General features: G+C 45.0%; 2 protein-coding genes across 3 annotated transcripts; one reads left to right on the top strand and one right to left on the bottom strand.

Annotated features, from left to right (window-relative positions):
• Positions 1–4,024: 4,024 nt before the first annotated feature.
• LOC147262967 (short transmembrane mitochondrial protein 1) lies at positions 4,025–8,534 on the bottom strand. Its single transcript, XM_086202302.1, has 3 exons — positions 8,377–8,534; positions 8,053–8,106; positions 4,025–5,586 (listed from the first exon to the last, which is right to left on the bottom strand). Exons 1-3 carry the CDS (start codon positions 8,389–8,391, stop codon positions 5,515–5,517), a joined length of 141 nt encoding a protein of 46 aa, XP_086058428.1. The 5' UTR covers positions 8,392–8,534; the 3' UTR covers positions 4,025–5,514.
• A 103-nt stretch (positions 8,535–8,637) lies between these two features.
• Positions 8,638–20,034, top strand: LOC147262966 (dynamin-1-like protein). Of its 2 annotated transcripts, XM_086202300.1 has the most exons (19): positions 8,638–8,876; positions 9,268–9,409; positions 9,658–9,704; positions 9,790–9,861; positions 12,663–12,749; positions 13,125–13,287; positions 13,399–13,519; positions 14,350–14,481; positions 14,809–15,015; positions 15,201–15,321; positions 15,444–15,599; positions 16,234–16,323; positions 16,434–16,526; positions 17,427–17,480; positions 17,597–17,668; positions 18,220–18,351; positions 18,435–18,544; positions 18,991–19,150; positions 19,238–20,034. In XM_086202300.1, exons 1-19 carry the CDS (start codon positions 8,775–8,777, stop codon positions 19,292–19,294), a joined length of 2,118 nt encoding a protein of 705 aa, XP_086058426.1. In that variant the 5' UTR covers positions 8,638–8,774; the 3' UTR covers positions 19,295–20,034. The 2 variants fall into 2 exon arrangements, with proteins under 2 accessions (XP_086058426.1, XP_086058427.1); XM_086202301.1 differs by lacking the exon at positions 17,597–17,668 and having other exon boundaries at positions 8,639–8,876.
• The last annotated feature ends 27 nt before the right edge of the window (positions 20,035–20,061 follow it).

Raw genomic sequence — 20,061 nt, 5'->3', positions numbered from 1 at the left:
ATTGTTATTCAGACTGTAGCTGTGAGTCTGGGACTATTTTGTCAACCTCCCACACTCACACACATGATCGTCTACGAACAGCCTAAAGAAATATAATAAAAAAAATAAATAAAAATAAACCTAACTTGTGTCATAATTTCAATATCAACTCCACTCTAAGGCGTATCAGTTTATTTCACAAACTTGTTTATTTACCTCTGAGGCGGACACAGTCTCCTCCGTGAGCCCCTGCCGCTGCCTGCCCCACTCCAGGCACTCTGCTGTGCTTTGAGGTGGTTAGTGAGTTTGACATGAAGTTGGTGCACCCTCCACTGGACAAATAGAGTAATGTCGGGTAGGGGGATCCTTTCAAAGTGAAACCATGTCTTATTCCCTGCATTTTATTCCTGAAAAAAATCGGTGATTATCGGCCAGTTTAGGCCGATTACCGATTATTCTCAAACGAGTTGTAATTGACCGATTTCCTCTGCCGGCTGATGAAACAGTCGGGCCCTAATCTATGCAATGACAGGAGATCATTGACATGACTGGATTCCATTCCTTTGCTAATTTATAAGTGAGATCATTATCAGAATGTTAGCATTTAAAGTTCTGTCAATTCAGAATATCTGCTCGTCCCTTCCGAGATGGCAGCCTCTGTCTCTGTGTTGTGTTTGGATCAGTGAGAATTATTCGCTTTCATAGTTTTTTTTTTTGGTGCCTCGTGGTCTTTTAAACTCTTAAAACTGCTCCTTTTTTATCCCTGAAGTTCGTCAATCGATCAAACTACGGGATTCTTCAGCTGATCTCTGCCTGCTTCTGCCTTCCTGCAGCTCACCTGCTGCCGGGCGTCTCACCTCGTCCGTCCTGACCTGCCCACTCTCTGTCTGCCTGCCTGCTCGTCTGCCTGCTTGCTGGTGCTTGGACCAGGTACCCCCCATAGCCACTACATCCCTCTCCCCTTTGCCTCTGCTCTCTCTCTCTCTCTCTCTCTTGCGCGCGCACACACACACACACACACACACACACACACACACACACACACACACACACACACACACACACACCACATTAACTTTTCGTTTTCCCAGACACATCGCTGGACTGTACAACGTGGATGATGCGGTTCGCTGTTGCGCTGCTTATTACTCTGACTTTGCTGAACTGTGGGTTTAGCGGCCGTCGTTGGATGAGTGTGTCCGAGGAGGCGCACTCCCCACCGCTCGTCCCTGGTCCACAAACTGGCGTCTTGCGTGGCGTTATGGAAGCTCCAAATCAACTTGTGACTTTTCCCACAGCGCAACTGTCTACTATCGGAATATGTCAGTGTGCACTCCATTCTATGCTCTGACTAAAATGGCTAAACTACGTAGCATGATAGTGTTGACGCTGTTGCTATCTGGTAATGTTCTACCGAACCCTGGTCCTGACGTGATTCAGACGCCTTCTGATTTCAATGCGAGATCTGGCTTCAGTATCATTCTCTTAAATGTCCGTAGTCTTTTGCCAAAAATAGATTTTGTTAGAATTTGGGCACAGACAACTGATGCTGATGTAATTCTACTTTCTGAGACTTGGTTAAACAAATCTATATGTGATTCTGATATTTCAGTCCATGGTTACAACCGAAGTGGTATTGATCGTCCTAAACGTGGTGGTGGCATTGCTACCTATATTTAATCGAAATATCCCACAAAAGTCACAATCAATACCAAAACAGCAAGAAAAGATTGCTTTACAAATTGAATTTTCTAAAGGGTGCAATATCACAGTTGTTGGGTGCTATAGGCCTCCCTCTGCTGTTAAGGAAACTCTTTGTTCAGTATCAGATTTTCTCTCCAGAATAGCTGACACTGAACCGGGATTGGTTGGTGACCTTAACCGGGATTGGTTATCTCCTGCCTCGGACGAAATTAAATCGCATTGTAATTCAATGAACGTGACGCAATTATTAAACTCCCCTACTCGTCCAAACCCAAAATGTCCTCAGAAATCGACACGAACTGACCTGTTTTTGACGAGTAAGCCACAAAAATACACCGTGACTGGCATTTTTGCAAATGACATGAGCGACCATTGCGTTATTGGGGTTGTCATGGATACAAAAATTCCTAAATCGAAACCTCGTTATTTTACTAAATGCGACACAAAGCACTTTTGCGTCCTGGGATTCTGGCATGACCTGTATCTAAGTGATTGGAGCAGGGTCTCCCTCATACCTGACGTTGAATTCGCTTGGAGTCTCTTTCAGGATGCGTTCCTGTCTATCATTGATAAACACGCTCCCTACAGGAAATATAGGGTCAAGGGTAGGGACAATCGGTGGTTTTCTCATGAGTTGTCAAATCTTATACGTGAAAGAAAAAGCAACTTGGGCCAAAGCAAGGAAGATTAATTCTGACGCTCTATGGGCCAGATTCAGATGTCTAAGGAACGAATGTACTGCCTTAGTAAAAAAGGCCAAATCTAGTTTTTATCTTGCCCTCACAGCAGAAAGTTTAAGTAATCCACGGAAATTTTTTGAAATAACCTGACCTTCTCTCCTCAGTGACCCTTTGTATAGCCCCGCCTCCCCCTGCCTCCTTGCTTCGACTCTTATCTCCTTCTGGCCTTGTTTCACTGTTTGTTTTTTTTCTCTGTACCACGTCGCTTTGTTCGTTCTTGTCTGATTTTGTGTTATTTTGCTTGTTTTAGATGTTGCCATTTTGGCCAGGTCTCGCTCGAAAAAAGAGACCAACTGATCTCAAGTGACTACCTGGTAAAATAAAGGCTAAATAAATAAATAAATATCTGTGACTTGACAGGAGATCAGTGACATGACTGGATTCCATTTCTTTGCTAATTTAAAAGTGATTTCATTATCAATATCTTATAATAAATCAAACTCATATGTGTTACTAACATTTTCTCTTCTGGATCCTTCGGGCTCCCCTCATCCCAGATCCCAGGTGCTGCAGAAGGAGCCTACAGACCTGAAGAGGCTCAAGCTGCCACCCGTAGCTCCACCTGCTCACGTCCCCGTCTGTCCATCAGTCTCTCCCCTTTCTCTCTCTCTTTATCTCTGTCCCTCTCTTTCCTTCTGCATATCTGTCTTCCTCCATTATCTGTCTTTGTCTCTGCCCCGCTCTCCTGCTCTTTCCCCCCCCAACTGGCCAAAGCAGAAGGCCGTCTCTGGGGCTCCCATGCCCTGGGTGCCTCCCCCAATTTTAACTACATTCTAGTCATCCTCATCATCACCTCTACACTCCCACGCACAACACGCACCCTGCACCCATGTTGGGATGGGGGGCAACTGGGGCGGGGATTGGGTCCATTGCTACTCCTGTTGCTAACTGTACCACGGCAGGCCTGGAGGCCTGACCTGTGTTCTCAGGATGGGTGGTCTGCTTCCCAATATGGTGGTTGGGCTGGGGTTGGTCGCAGGCCTTGCCGTTGTGCAGTGGACCCCTTGCTGGCGGTTTTACTTGGCCTGAGGTGCCCTGGACTACATCCGCATCTATGGAGCGCTCAGCCCCTGTATGGGTGGAGGAAGATGAGGGTATGATTAATAAATCATACCCAATCCTGGAAGCGGGTGCCTTTGGCTCACCCCGGCGGACGGGCTTGGGTCTCTCAAGTGAGTGGGGGGGTCCCTTTCCTAACCTTCTAAAGCCGCTGAGCCCGTGCGTTCTGCTCATCTAAGCGCGTTCTCATCAGACAGTCTGACGCTGCCGGTGAACGCCTCGCCGCTGCACTGCTTGGAAGGTGTGGTAAGTGCAGACAAAGCAAGTGACGAAACAGTGGCCTATCTGGTAGACAAAGAAATCCTGGTGCATAGATGGACTCCTGCTGTGACTGATGCTGACTCTAGTGTCTATCAGATTGTTGTGCCTTTTGAGTATTGGCAACATGTGATGTCAATTGCTCATGAAAGTCAACGCTCAGGTCATTTGGGGATAAAAAAAAAAACCTACTGGTTGATCCTAAAACATTTCTTCTGGCCTGGATGAAATGTTATCTTTAAGAAAATACCCACGGACACACAAACTGAAAGCTTCACAGTCGATGGAAGGCACTCGCTGCTTTATTTCTTCTTTTCATCCTGCATGAAATGCAATTCTAAAAAAAAAGAAAAAAGAGCCTTTTTTTTGATGACCCATGAATTTGCAATACATTTTCACACACTGGGTGGTTAATTTATGTCGGACAAAGTGCCAGATATGATATGAATCCTTTTTTTAAATTTGGAGTTAGGTGTCTTGCTAATGACAGAGATGTTCCTGGGGTCCATATTGGAGATCTTAGAGAACTGAGGGCTTCTCTATGGTGTTAAGTTCACTTGAACATAGTTCTATTCTAGTGATGTGAGCCCAGCAACTGTGGAGAATGTCTATGAGGCCTCCCTCAAGGGCCTGAGCCCCAAAGGGGCAAAAACCCTATGACATCCATTGTTTCTTTCTTCTGTCTTTCTTGCTCTTCCATTTTAGACCTTAATTTGACGCCCTAGACATGCTCAAAAACTCACCAAATTTTGCACAGACATCAGGTCCGGTGAAAAATTCGATAAAATGTAAAAAATAACCCCCTAAGAACCAAAATGTTCTCCACAGCGCCACCTAGGTATCTAAAGAGGGGTGCTGCAGCCCGTAGGAATGTCATAGAGACATTGAAACTAAACTCAGTTGTCTCATCAAGAGATACCAATCATACGCTGACACCCCTGACCTCCAACAGGAAGTCCACAATATTCACATGAAAGTATGACTTTGCACCAAATTTTTGACCCCGAACAAACGCTACCTCCTCTTAGGGCATTCATGGTATCACCTTCAGACTTGAACACATGACTTATGACACTACTGAACAAAAGTTGGTAAAAACTTTGTAATAACTCAATCAGTTTAGATTCTATAAGCCCCGAAGGTTGCCGTGCCACATTGCACCTTGCAATTTAAACCAATGGGGAGGCCGTCTCTGGACATCTACTCTGTGTCAAACTGAGGCTTCTGACATTTAAACTATAAGTCTGACCACTTTCCAACCCGTTTCAATGGATTCGGGACAAATTGTCCGACTAAAGTGTAAATTCTCATGTAAGATTTGCAGCTTTAATTATGTGTGATGCTTGTTCTTCCACATATTCATACAGGAGCAGTGGGACAAGATGCAGCGGAAAATTAATAGTTTAAAAGACTTTCAGTTTATTATCAGGAACTGCTGTTGTGCGGAACAATCCAACAAATTGTGCGACCAATGTGGAGATGAATATCCTGGGCAAGTTAAAAAACATTATAGAAAAGGCTAGTAATGTGATACTTGACTTGAGAGTGCAAGGTTCATATTCGTCCAATCTAAACCCTCTTATGAAAAAGGCCACACCGAGAACATGCCTACAAAAGTAAGAGGAAAAAACAAATGCCGTCCTAGGAACTGTAAATATTCTCAAATATTTTATATGATCAGTAATTTCATCAAATGTACACATTTTTTTTTTAACTCTAAATAAATAGCTTTTCTGTAGAGTCTGTTATTTCTTGCGACTTGGTGACACTCTGCTCACTCTGGGGGCTTCTTCTTGGCCTCCACATCTTTCTTGAAGGCTTCGATTTTCTTGGCTATGTTGGGAACCTAAAAAGGGACAAGGTGGATTAGTACAATCTGGTACACTTAGCTATACTAATACTGTGTACCATGATGATAGCACCATGATGATAGTCATGAAGTTTATACGAGTTCAATTTTGTTGTGCGGGGCTGTCAAGTTTTGAACAGAGTTCAAAGTGAGCTTTTGATAGCGGCGGTGGGAGTTTTGGCGGGGACGGTGGCCTCATCTGATAAAGAACAGAAATTCTTACAAACACATTTATTGTATTCTTAATGAAGAGGGGAGTGTGTGTGTGTGCATCTGTAAGCGATCAGTGTTTTTGGATAAAATATAAGGAAACAGCCTGGGTAAATGGTTTCAAGATGCAGAAGACCTGCCTATTATTAATAGGCGCAAATTTCCTAACAAAACAGGGGCCAGAAGAGCTGCTGAAATGAGCTAGCAGTCATTTAACCGTCAACTAACATACCAGCTGCCTCTACACACACTGTATATTCACTAGCAATCAATGACAACTGACTGTATCGTAGGATATGGTTAAGGGGCTGAAAGGAAAATCCCACCCCTTGAGTTCAGAAGGCCCTCCCTACGACGCGCCAGCTAATCGAATAACATTTAGCTACTGAACAGCCAATCATAACATAGCATTGCTGTATTTGAGCAACATTTAGATATTCCGTTACAGTCTATAGAGTCTATCCCAGCGTCTACAGGCGAGAGGTGGGGTTCACCCTGGACAGGTCACCAGTCCATCGCAGGGCCAACACATAGAGACAGACAACCATTCACACTCACAGTCACACCTACAGTCAATTTAGAGTATCAATCAGCCTCGTCCTCTCTTGATGTCTTTGGACTGTGGGAGGAAGCCGGGGTACCAGAGTGAACCCAAGGAACCCGGAACCTTCTTGCTGTGAGGCGACAGTGCTAACCACTGCACCACCGTGCCACCTGAGAGCAATCATAATCATGCTTAATACTTCAATGTTGTTGAAACGGGGGCTTTACTGACCTCTCGAAATTCAGTGTAAGGAGCGGGGCGTCTGTCTTTCAGGTGTTTTGTCAAGTTGCTAGTGCTACTTGACTTTGTCACCATTGTCTTATAGCAGTGCCTGCAAACAGGCCTGTTGATATCTATGACCTCCCCCTGACTGTTTGCCACATGAGCGAAATACTTCAATACCGCGCTTTTGCTTTTGATATTTGATGAAAAGTGGTCACGAAGGTCCAGCAGCAGCACTCGCCATGTTTCGCCAGCTCTGTCCTACACACACTGAGCTTCTATTAAGGGGAGGAGCAAAGAGGTAGTCTGTGTGTGTGGCGGTGCTGAGTGAAGCTGTGCGTCAACTGCAGGCTAAGATGGCACCGTTGGTATCGATACTTTTCAAATGAGTATCTTATCCAAATACTAATTTTTAGTATCAAATACTATATGGGTATCAGTACTTTTGACAACCCTCATAACTATAGATATTCATGGCAATTTTTTCTTCCACAGTCAAACAAAGCGAAGAAGGAGCTCAAATTACCATCAACCCATGCATAATCAGGATCCTCTTAGTAGTAGAGCAAAATGATGGATGCTGCTTTTTTGTTTTTGTTTTTTTTGCAGGGTTCTACCTCCGGTCCCCACTTCAACATAGTAAGTTGCTATGACACACCTTCACACTGGTTGTCAACCAAAATAAAACCGACAGCAGGAGAAGACGACATACGCGCTAAGTGCCAAGGGACAACATTCTGTTGTTGCATTCTTACTCAACGACCCTTCATTCAATCAACTTCAAAATTAGCGTGTCCATTTCTGGTGCCTTGAACAAGTGCAGTGACAAGTTTGAAGTCTTGGGTCTAAGGGGGGTGGGAGATAACAGTCAAAACTAGAAAATCCCCCCCAGGGAATTTTGAGATGGGCCTGTGACCTGGCGCATCCACCTCATGGTGCAATCACAGAACAATGGCAGACATCACTTTTAATAAGCCTGTAATGCTTGCGGTCTTCATAGGTCGTACTTCAGGCATCACCCGACCAAAAACCCATAATGGGCATTAACATGCAAACACTCAGCAACGCAAGTGGTGAAGGGGCGAGGTCTTGTGTCCTGCATCAAATGCAAAGTACACAAATTAATGTACAGCATTAGAAAGGGAAGAGCTGCTGGGACCTTCTGCTGTTCAAAATTCTGTCTGTGAGGTTGAAATGGCGTTATGTTTGATTGTATGGCTCCGATGAAAAGGTTCAGAGAAAATACTAGAGGAATTGCAGCCTCTCTGTCACTCTAGCAACACGTGCATTTAATTTGTACATCTCATGAAATGTTTCAGGACCTAATGTGCGTGCCAAATTTGGTGTGTTGGGGGAAAGAAAGAAAGAAAGACAAAGAGAGAAAGAATAAAGACAGGAAGAACAGATCCAATTCGGTCTTCGCCTCCTTTAGGGCTCAGGCCCTAATTCCATTGTTTGACACACATCAATACATCTGAAAAACTCACATCGTAATTTTGGGCGAGGTACATCCCCACCACATTACCCAAGGTGAATCCAGCCTGGAACACAAACGAATGGAATTTAGGGCTGACATAAAGACAAATGGGTAGCTGATACCGGTCGTTCTTAAGGGAATGTTTATTCCCGAGACATTTGATCGATAGCAAAATTCATCATGAAGCGTTTGGGTGGTTTACAGTGAAGTTTGACTGTTCCGACTAAGCCCTAAAATTTGTTCGAATTTATGCTGCCAGCGAGGTATAATGCTAATGCTCAGCTGGCTTCACCGACAGACAAATTGAATACGACAAATGTCAATTTTAACTCACCAGAAACTGCAGCATGGTGACGAAGCCTCGGCAGCAGAAAATTAACTCGGTGACATAAACTCAGTACGTAAAATTAAAGGTGAAAGTTTGCGAATCAACCGAGCTTGCTACACTTCCCTGAAACAGTTCGGACTTGTCATCAACATTGCAAGTGCGCATGCGCCAGATTATCCGCGAGGAACTGCTCTATCGCGTTATTTCCAGAGCACATCGAGTGTAGTGCTGACATTAACATAACCTGCAGTCGTCCCCGTTAAAGAACTACAACTCCCAGCGGCGTGATAGACCTCGAGCGTTCAACGTGTGTCGTTGCAATGGTGGTGCCTTTGGGACGTTGAATGACTTTGGCTCCATCAGAATAATAGCTGCTGGATTGAATTTGATCACAAACCGCTACCATGGAGGCTCTCATTCCTGTTATAAACAAGCTCCAGGATGTGTTCAACACAGTCGGCGCGGATATTATTCAGCTACCCCAGATAGCAGTGGTGGGGACGCAGGTAAAGAGCTCGAATGGGTCTTGATGCTCGATGTAAATAACCTTGCTTTATTGCAGTGAATCGAAAAATAACGAGAAAATGTATGAGTGCGTATAGCTTGCAGACGATGGTATTACGTTTTTATTCATCCAGATTTATACAAACAGTCGGCAAATCTTTTAAAAATAGAAATCCTTGTGTATATATACACTGAAGCGTGCCTAGCAGTAATACAATCTTTTTTGAAAATCTTTAATTAGGCCTATCTAATAACTCCATTTCAACTAAACCAGTTAATTGCTATGGTTACAAGAATAAAATAAAAATTAAGGGTCCCAGCATTAATCCACCTGGCGAGGTGGTCAAAGCTAATGTGTGAAAATGTGCAATTATTTGTATTGTGTGACTCCAGAGCAGTGGGAAGAGCTCTGTGCTGGAGAGCCTGGTGGGCCGAGACCTGTTACCCCGTGGGACTGGCATTGTAACCAGGCGACCTCTCATCCTGCAGCTTGTCCACATAGATCCGGGAGATACAAGGAAAAATGAAGATGGTGGTAGGCACCACAAACCTTTGTACAGATGAATTGTGCTCATCTACTAGACTTGGTGTTCTAGTTTTGCTCTGCCCTCACTATAACACTGTTGTTCACGCTGCTTTATTTCCCAGATATAATATTATCGTCCATGTGTGGTCGGGCTTTAATATGAGCCATGACCCTCCTTCTCAGATTAGTCGTCACTGCTGTTTTCTTCCTTTGAGAGCACAGAGAGGTGACCTGAAAAGTTTTCTCCTGTTGCACAGGAAGAGAAGGTGAAGAGTGGGGAAAGTTTCTGCACACCAAAACCAAGGTAAGAATTTGTATGATACGCGTTATTTAATGTAAGTCACAATAATGGTCCTTCGGCATGCTTAGATGTTGTTGTTTTTTTCCAGATCTACACAGACTTTGACGAAATAAGGCAAGAAATTGAAACTGAAACAGAGCGAGTGTCAGGGAATAACAAGGTGAGCGTTTCCCACTGAGGGATAAAGAATATCTTAAGAGGGAATTCAGAGCTAAATGTAAACATCGAATCGTTACGTATTTACAAGTTAGTGCAGCTTGTGGTGTAATGTCTTCTGTTTTCCTTTTCCCAGTTAGAAGTGTGGCTGTAAATTTCAGACTAGCAGCGGACAAACGAAGGCTTAGTGACTAACATGCTATATACAGAGAGTTGAAATTCATAATTCCACATTCTAATTCTGTGGCGGTGTGGCCTGGAGGTAGAGTGGCTGTCTAGCAACCGAAGGGTCGCTGGTTTGATTCACATTTCCTCTGGTGACCATGGCGGAGTATCCTGGAGTAAAACACTAAACCTCCAATTGTTCCTTATGCTCCTGTGACAAGGGCGGCGCAGTGGTGCAGTGGTCAGCGCTGTCGCCGCAACATCAAGGTTCTGGGTTCAAGTCCCGGCTCGGGCGTGGGATCTTTGTGTGTGGAGTGTGCGTGGGTTCTCTCTGTGCCTGCGTGGGTTCTCTCGGGGTACTCCAGGTGTCCAAAGACATGTAATTGGGGACGAGGCTGATTGATACTCAAGAGCAGTGGTTCTCAAACTTTTTTCAGTGATGAACCCCCTTTGAAATATTTCTTTGTCAGGTACCCCCTGACGCGCGCAAAACATTTTTTTGGTAGAAAATAAAGAGGTAAAGTGCTGTGCCATCAGTGTCAGATTTATTAAAGTTAAACAACTAATAGCAATGATTTGCTAGCGTTGGCTAATTGCTCCCCGCAAAAAAACCCCACAGTGCCTTGGGTGCCTACTTGCGGTACTTCGTCAGCTCTGGTTTCGCCTTCCTTTTCTCGAGTTTCTCTGTATTTTCAGCCGCATTGCTGCTGCTCTTTAGCCACATCTCCATCGTTGCAGTGCGTCGTCATGGCAACGGCAGGTTATTGACAAGTGACACTGGATCAATGGGTCAAACTAACTTGGTTTTGGGAGAGTCTGTTTTTTTTTAAGGATATTAAAATTGAATGCTGAATATAAAATTCAGTGTATGAACATACATTTGTATTTTATCAAACTTTTTCTAATATAACTATTTCTCAAGACTTAATTATTATTAGGATTACTGCTTTTTTAAAAATATATATATTTTTGTAAAGCTTCACGTACCCCCTGGAGTACCTCCACGTACCCCCAGGGGTACACGTACCCCCATTTGAGAACCAGTGCTCTAAATTGACTGTAGGCGTGGCTGTAAATATTTTGGCCCTGCGATAGACTGGCGACCTGTCCAGGGTGAACCCCGCCTCTCGCCCGTAGACGCCCAAAGTCAGCTGGGATAGGCTCCCATTGAAATGTATTAGTTGAATCTAAAGAAGACTTATGCAGGATAACACAACGATCCTCTTCTAAATCCAGTAACAGAAAAATCAGCTTTTACCCCTTTAGGATTGCATTGGGGTATTCTGAGAGGTATTTTTACTATTTAGTCATCTCTTGACAAGATATTTTGATTCCATAAACCTCAATGGTTAAAATAAACAAAGAAGAATTGTACTGAGGGGTGGCATCGCTCTGAGGTAGCGTGGTTCAATCCTCACTCCCCCTGGTGACCATGTGGAATATTCCTTGAGATCGATTGCTCCTTAGGGCTCTGCGATGGACCGGTGACCTGTCCAGGGTGTAGACTTCAGCACTCCCATACACACACACACACACACACACACAGCCCTTACTGTACAAGCGATATAGAAAATAAATGAATTGATGGAAGGGAGAGTGTACTGTGGCAAAATGAGTTCAAACTTGGGATGTAAACCCCTCATTTTGATGAAACACAATTTATTAATTAAGTTGTACGTATCCCCTACACACACACACACACACACACACACACACACACACGGATTACTCATGAGCTGTGTCCTTGCGGACAACAAATGACTGCAAAACATAGTTTCAATTCATTTCATTCATTTTCTTCCGCTTATTCCTTTCTAGTAAGGGTCGCGGGGGGCTGGAGCCTATCCCAGCTGACATTGGTTGAGGGGCGGGGTTCTTCCTGGACGTGTCACCAGTCCATCGCAGGGCCAACATAGAGACAGACAACCATTCACACTCACAGTCACACCTACGGTCAATTTAGAGTATCTATCAGCCTCGTCCTCTCTTGATGTCTTTGGACTGTGGGAGGAAGCTGGAGTACCAGAGAGAACCCACACAGGAACAGGGAGAACATGCAGACTCCACACAGAAAGATCCTGTGCTGGAGCCAGGACTCAAACCCAGAACCTTCTTGCTGTGAGGCGACAGTGCTGACCACTGCACCACCGTGCAGCCTCAATTCATTTCACTTCAGTAAAATTATCTTTGCCTTTTGCTGTGGATGTTTTCTTGTTGTACTCAATCCCTTAAGATCAGCGCGGCTGGCTGACTTGAGTGTCTATCTCTGAATGCATTGTTCGTATGTCAGTCTTCAGTTTGGTCGGCTGCTTGTACTGTAAAGCACTTTGTATTTCAGTTTATTTGGATGAAAGGGTGCTACCGCACCATTCTTGGACGCTGACAAAGTTAAAGACTCGATTGTAACATCAATCATACAAACAGGCCATAAACTGAACCTGACGGACTCCCAACAACAGCAGCAGCGACGGCGGCACCGAGGGAATTGAAATATTTCTCTAAATAATGTCATTCCCGTCGACGGGCGATAGTGTGATAAAACCTTAACAAAAAAAAAACTAAAGATTAGTTTTGAGCAAATTCTTTTCAAACGGCTGACAAACACACCGTGCGTGTTTGTTGTCTCTCGTCCCTCTGCAGGGGATCAGCGATGAACCCATCCATCTGAAAATATTTTCCCCTCACGTTGTTAATCTCACACTGGTGGATCTGCCGGGAATCACGAAGGTAACCCACACTGTCCTTCCATCATCCCGAGATGAGCCTTTGATTCTCTCACCTCTGATGAGGTCTGTCATATAGCACTTAAAAGAACCAGCTAGCGTTAGAAACAAAAAAAAAACAACCAGATTTGCCGGATATTCCCGGCCGATGGGGCTCGTATCTGAATTTGGTCAATGTTTTTATGTCGCTGGTGACCGTGGGGGATTATTGACTTGATCTCGATGCATTTAAACAATCCTCCGTTAAGCGCGCTTTAATCGCGGCTTCATTAGCCCCCCCTCCTTTGTTTGACTCACTGAAATCCCTGAGTGTTGTTGTGACAAGGAACAGAAGGGAAAGATGATGCGTCTTTACTTTGACTGGTCTTGTTTCCTTCAGGTGCCCGTGGGTGATCAGCCCAAGGACATCGAGGTTCAGATCAGAGACCTAATTCTCAAACACATCTCCAACCCCAACTGTATTATCTTAGCCGTCACCGCAGCTAACACAGACATGGCCACTTCAGAGGCCCTCAAGGTGGCCCGGGAGGTCGACCCCGACGGTAAAAGAGTCTGAGAACGTTCTAGGCGTATTTCACAAAATCCGGTGTGACAAAAACTATTGGTAGATGACGCGGGTGCGCGGTTGTTAAGACGCACTTCATCGTCACCAGGGAGGAGGACGTTGGCTGTGGTGACCAAGCTGGACCTGATGGATGCCGGCACGGACGCCATGGATGTGTTGATGGGACGGGTCATTCCTGTGAAACTAGGCCTCATCGGAGTCGTCAACAGGTCTGCGTTAATTCTATTCACAGTGCGCGCTGTCATGTAATTGTAACGCTAGCAGTGACAAGTGTGCATGAATACATCTTTAATACCGGATGAAAAGGCTGACGTGTAACACGTAGCATGTACTGTGTAGTACAACGCTCTCTGCTCTCATCACTCATTCACTCAGTCAACCAGCCAATCAGAGGGAGGTTTTTTTTTCCCGCCAATGGGATCCGCTGCCAATTCAACGCGAACCTTTAGCTGCTGAAAACATTAGGATATTGTTCAGTCAAAGGATGGCTTACCAAAACTCCAAAAGTACTTGAAAGTATGTGAAAGCCCAACTGAGATTCACTGCGCTTTTAAAGTAAATTTTATCGGCTTGTTGTTTTGCCTTAGCAGGGCTGTATTTCCTTCTTTGGGTTTTATTCCTGCCCGACCTCACCGATGCAAACAACCCAAACAACAAAAACATGGAAATACAGGCAGTTACCACGACACGTCTAGAGGCCCAGAAGAGACGACTGAGCCGGATTCATTTTTTTATGTCTATATTTTTCATTAAGAAGCATGTGCCAAGCCATGGAAGCTAACATCTACAGGACACGCTAAGGAGTTTCGTTTTAAAAGCTTAAGATGACCGAGCCATTAGAATTAAGGCATTTTGAGGGTTTCAGATGCAGTACCTTGGGGTTTCCTCGCATTTTTGTGACGAACTAAACTTCCGTTCATCGACATCAGATTATTAAAAAGGGGTAGTTCCATGCCGTGCTATTTGACGAAAACAACGATGTACATAAATCTATCTCCTGCCGATCGCTGAATCATGAATATTTTACTTGAACTTTTAGAAGCCAGCTGGACATCAACAACAAAAAGTCTGTCGCTGATGCGATTCGTGACGAATACGCTTTCCTGCAGAAGAAATATCCGTCTCTGGCCAACAGAAATGGAACCAAATACCTGGCCAGAACCCTCAACAGGTACAAGTATTCACCACCATCACGACATATGAAAGCCTCCTTATCCTACTGTTGTAAATTACTTTAAGATACAGTAAACTACTTTGCAGCAGGTGCTTTGACAGTAGAAAGAAGAGAAATATATGTAAAAGGAAAAAATAAGATGTGATTGATTATCAAAACATGTTACGATGATGACGTGTGTGTGACAGAGTGTGTGCCGTGTCAACAAAGTCGACGTCAGTACCTGCTTAGCTAATACAAAATGACATTTTGCTTGACAAAACCCCAAATTTGACATATCTGCATGATCACATGACCCGTTGCCCTTTACGATCATAACGCCAGGTTACTGATGCATCACATCCGGGACTGTCTTCCTGAGCTCAAGACGCGCATCAATGTCCTGGCAGCCCAGTACCAGTCTCTGCTCAGCAGCTACGGCGAACCGGTGGATGACCAGAGTGCCACCTTGCTCCAGCTCATCACGAAGTTCGCGACGGAGTATTGCAACACCATTGAGGGCACGGCGAAGTACATCGAGACGGCAGAACTGTGAGTTTCAGCGCGTAGCTACGTGGCGGTAGTCTTGAGCCCGCGACATTCAGCTGGCGTCATCGTTTTGCTGCGATGCAGCTTGCGAGTTTAGGCACGCACAGCTCCTGTGAGGGAGAAGCTGACAGGAGGCTGCGCCAGAGGGTTCAGATTGCAGCTCATATTCCCCTGCCATTCTCCTCCAGGTGCGGCGGAGCTAGAATTTGTTACATATTCCATGAGACCTTTGGCAGAACGTTGGAGTCTGTGGATCCCCTGGGAGGTCTCAGCACCATAGATATTCTGACAGCCATAAGGAACGCAACGGTAAGTCATTAATGGGATCCAACATTGTCACCGTGATCTTGAGTCACTTTTATCTCATGCTCACTGAACCTGAATTGTTAACCTGAACACCCCCCCCCCCCACACACACACACACACACCAGGGCCCGCGTCCATCTCTGTTTGTGCCTGAGGTTTCCTTTGAGCTGTTGGTGAAGAAGCAGGTTAAACGCCTGGAGGAGCCCAGTTTACGCTGTGTGGAGCTGGTCCACGAGGAGATGCAGAGGATCATCCAGCACTGCAGCAACTACAGCACACAGGTTTCTCCGCTCTGCTTACATGTCCTTTGGTGCTCCATGCCGTGTGGATGTGCAGAAGGATTCATTACGACGACGGAGGATTGGGGCCACAGTAAAAAAAAAAAAAACGACGCAAAAAAAACGGAAACTTCAACATTAAAGTAGTAAAACTACGAGTTTAATCTCGTACGTTTACGAGAAAAATGTCGTAATTTTATAAACTCGTAAAATTAGGAGATTTAAATCGTAAAATGTTTGAGAAAAAGTCATAAATGCACGAGAAAAAAGTCGTAATTTTATAAACTCGTAAATTTACGAGATTAAACTCGTAACTTCAGGAGAAAAAACTCGTAGTTTTACGACTTTAACCTCGAAGTTTCCGTGTTTTTTTGTTGTTGCTGTTGTTTTTTTACTGTGGCCCTAACCCTCTGTCGTATATTACTACCTCAGTTAGTAAACGTTTCTTATTTTTTTCATTTTTCTGTCAGCATGATTATGCGTAAATATACTGCTCTCTTGCTCCACAGAAATACGACACACTAGGGTCCGATCATTGCTGCTTGTAGCTTCATGAGGGTCCAAGGATGAAAGTTCTAAGGACCGAAAGTCTGCCTTGCTCAGAGGGTTCTCTGGTTGATGTCGTTTTGTCTTACAGGAGCTGCAGAGGTTCCCTAAGCTGCATGAGGCCATAGTGGAAGTGGTCACCTCCCTCCTGAGGAAGAGGCTGCCCATCACTAATGAAATGGTACCCTCACATTCATCTCCCTTTTTCGCGTTCATCATCTTATGTTCATCTCTTTTGGGAGAACTTCATTGGAATACAATGTCTGAAGTAGTCCTCTTTTCCCGTTGCAGGTCCATAACTTGGTTGCTATTGAGCTGGCCTACATCAACACAAAGCATCCGGACTTTGCAGACGCCTGTGGGGTCATGAATAATAATATAGAGGTTGGTACCCACCGCATATTACTGTAAAATAAAGAGAGTTTTGTTGCTGAATTGACAGGATATTTACAGTGTATATTCTCGCATATGATTCATAACGGGGATTTGATTGAGCTCATAAAATGTTGAATTCCACTGCATCTTGATGTATGGACACGTAAATGCTGGTGTTTTCTAAAAGCGGTGCAAAACAAGAAATAATTATAAATAGACTAAATAATTACATAGGTATTGTTCAGTGCAGTGGTCAGCACTGTGGCCTCACAGCAAGAAGGTTCCAGATTCGAGCCCCAGCTGTGTGAGTCTCCATGTTCTCCCTGTTCCTGTGTGGGTTCTCTCTGGTACTCCAGCTTCCTCCCACAGTCCAAAGACATCAAGAGGGGACGAGGCTGATTGATACTCTAAATTGACTGTAGGTGTGACTGTGAGTGTGAATGGTTGTCTGTCTGTATGTGTTGGCCCTGTGATGGACTGGTGACCCGTCCAGGGTGAACCCCGCCTCTACGTACCATAAACAAAGCTTACAGCGCTCGACGAGGCAATGCCTAAATTAAGTGCTCTTTAAAAGTGCTAAATTAAAAGTGCCTGTAACACCGTGGTAGGCCTAAAGGTGCAGTAACGTCTGTTTAAAATATAACCAGCCTACCAGAAACCGCCAGTCACACCGTTGTATCAGCTGCAGGGTTCAAAGCAGGGGAAAAAGTAGCGGCTTACAGTCCGGAAATTACTGTACTCATAATTTCAAAATTAAAGTCGAAATGATGTCACAATCATTACGCTTTTGTCTGTGTACCCTGGGGTACAGCATTTTTTTCATTGTCCGTCATCATTTGATTTCCAGTCCTTTATTCCTAGACTTTCAAGTCCTACTGGTTTTTGTTTCAAGTGTTTTTGTGCTTATAGGAGCAAAGAAGGAACAGGATGCGGGAGCTGCCCACCGCTGTGCCCAGGGATAAGGTAACAGAACTCTCTGCCGACACGTCACGTCAACTGCAACCTCCTTCCCTGTTTTCCCCTCTCTCAGTACTTCTTTTTCCTGTCTCTCTACATTCCTGCTCTCATATTCCTGCTAGTCTGTCGGCAAAGGCTCGGCTGTGGTTTCTGGCGAGCCCCATGCGTCTGGAGCAGACGTGGAAGGTGCCAAGGTGGGCACATAGGCAGCTTGCTGGCTGCGGGACCGGTGCGGGGAATGGAGTGGATGAAGTGGCATGGTTTGCTGGCATGCTCTCCGATCTTTGTCCGCTGACATCATGCACCTCCTCAGTTTGTGTGCACTAACGAGCATTGTGTTTCCTCCGGTTTCTCATTTCCAAAGCTGGTCCACCTGTCTGCCAGAAACCGACCTCTCCAGCCCGTCTGTTTTCGTCTCTGTTTTCCTGTCGTTTTTCTGCTTCACTTTTACTACGTGCTGTCTAGCTACTGTGCATCAGCAGTTTACAATTTCCATGAGCAGAGGAAGGGCGGTCCTCTTAGGTCGCTCATATAATAAATATGCTGCATTACTCATATCTAACCTCCTTATAATTACCCTGAATATCCTGATTGTACCGCATTACCCAGCCCCCCCAGCTCTCCTTTCCCTACGAACCTGAAGCAAACGCTGCTCTCCTCTTGGTGCTCTGGCTGGTTTAATAAAGCTTCAGAACTCTTCATGTTCTAGTAATTTTGCTTGGTCGGTCATGTTTCTGCTCTCCAGGCTGCAGCAGGAGGGCCTCAGGGTGAACAGGACGGCACAGGGACCTGGAGGGGGATGCTGAAGAGAGGAGAGGAAGCCCCTGGCTCAGGACCCGGGAGCCCCCTTAAAGGAGCTGTCAACCTACTTGATGTGGTAGATCATCTTTCGCATATCAGTGTGACCTGTTTTTGTTTTATCGAGGCGACGATCATAATGTTGTCTGTCCTTACCTGAAGCCGGTGCCGGTTGCCAGGAAGCTGTCGTCCCGTGAGCAGCGGGACTGTGAGGTTATCGAGCGTCTCATCAAGTCGTATTTCCTTATTGTCCGCAAGAACATTCAGGACAGGTTGGGGGCTTTTTCTTTTATTGTGAATACGAATTACCTGTTGTTTATTCTTCTGTCTCAGGAGATTGAATGTCATAATGGACCGGACATGATCACTTTTGCTGTACTGAGAGCAGGCAGCACTTGGAAAAGGGAGTCAGTATTAATAACTATGACCTCCACATGATTGAAATCCTGAGGCTGTACCTCAAGTGAAAATTGAGTAATAGCTCGATAGACAAAAAAAACAGTAAACAGACATTCTCAACTAACACCCTAGTTTTTTTCTTCCACCATTACTGAGTCCTGCTCGACCCTCTGGTGCTCATCATACCTCTTATTTAACATAAATAAATATGTGGCCCCAGAGCCCCTTGGTTTGGGGGCCAACACAACAGCCAGGCCTTCTTGCTGCCTTGTTCTTACCCATCTGTTCAGCTCGGTTCCTCCCCTTCTGTCTGCCACAGTGTGCCAAAGGCGGTGATGCACTTCCTGGTGAACCACGTGAAGGACAGTCTTCAGAGTGAGCTGGTTGGCCAGCTGTATAAATCCGGCCTCCTCAATGACCTGCTGACTGAGTCAGAGGATATGGCCCAGCGGCGCAAGGAGGCTGCCGACATGCTACAGGTAGAAGAGTCCCACCCCCGAGGGTCTGACTCATACCCCTTAAGAAATGGAAATTCACACCAATTTATTTATGTTTTTGCTCCACAGGCCTTGCAGAAAGCCAGCCAGGTGATTGCTGAAATCAGGGAAACCCATCTGTGGTGAAATATCAACAAACTCTTCACGCCTAATGGAACAACACTCGATGCCTACGTCCGAACTTTGATTTACTGGATTTGAACTGTCGGGGGTACCTGCCCAAATGCAAGTGTCCTATTAGCTCATGGCTACCTGAAAGTCAGCGTAGTTTCATTTCAAACTGCTGCCATAAAAATGCTCGGTGTGGAAACACACACAGCATCATTTCCGATACTGTTAAACGTGAGGCTTTAGAGGCGGCTTTTAGAGCAAATTACTTATCATTTCTGACAGAAAGCGGTCAACCGGCAGGAGGGCGGACTTCAGCACAACATGAAAATTAACATTTTGATGCCCTATTGGCAGCTCCACAAGCAATCCCGCAAATATTTCGGCTTAAGGCTACATCGTGCGAAAGCAATTACCCACCCTTTGAGCTGTCATGTCAGAAATCGTAGGGCCTCAAACGTTAGAACATAGTAGCACTTGCTTCTGAATTTAGATGGATTCCTACCCTGGCATGATCCCATGTACATAGACCATCGCTTTAAAGTATGCACTATTTTCTTCACAGAAGGTCCAGACACTGTAAAGCCGAACCTTTATTTATTAATGTGTTATTAAACTGTGTGGGTACTGTCATGAGCACTGTTCATCTAACTGTTTACATATCACAGCTTTCATGTGGAATTTACGGTGTTCTCTGTGTATGTTTCCCATAAGAGAAAATAAAGAGGCATTGTATTGCCACCTGATGATTTCGGGCTCATTTGCATAGAGTTTACAAAGAGGCA

This window comes from Aulostomus chinensis, chromosome 4 (genome assembly GCF_037954235.1).
Source record: "Aulostomus chinensis isolate RoL2024-O1b breed Wild chromosome 4, RoL_Achi_v1.0, whole genome shotgun sequence".
In the NCBI taxonomy this organism is placed as follows: domain Eukaryota; kingdom Metazoa; phylum Chordata; class Actinopteri; order Syngnathiformes; family Aulostomidae; genus Aulostomus; species Aulostomus chinensis.
The sequence above is the reverse complement of the archived record's forward strand: the minus strand, read 5'-3'. Positions and strand labels throughout refer to the sequence as shown.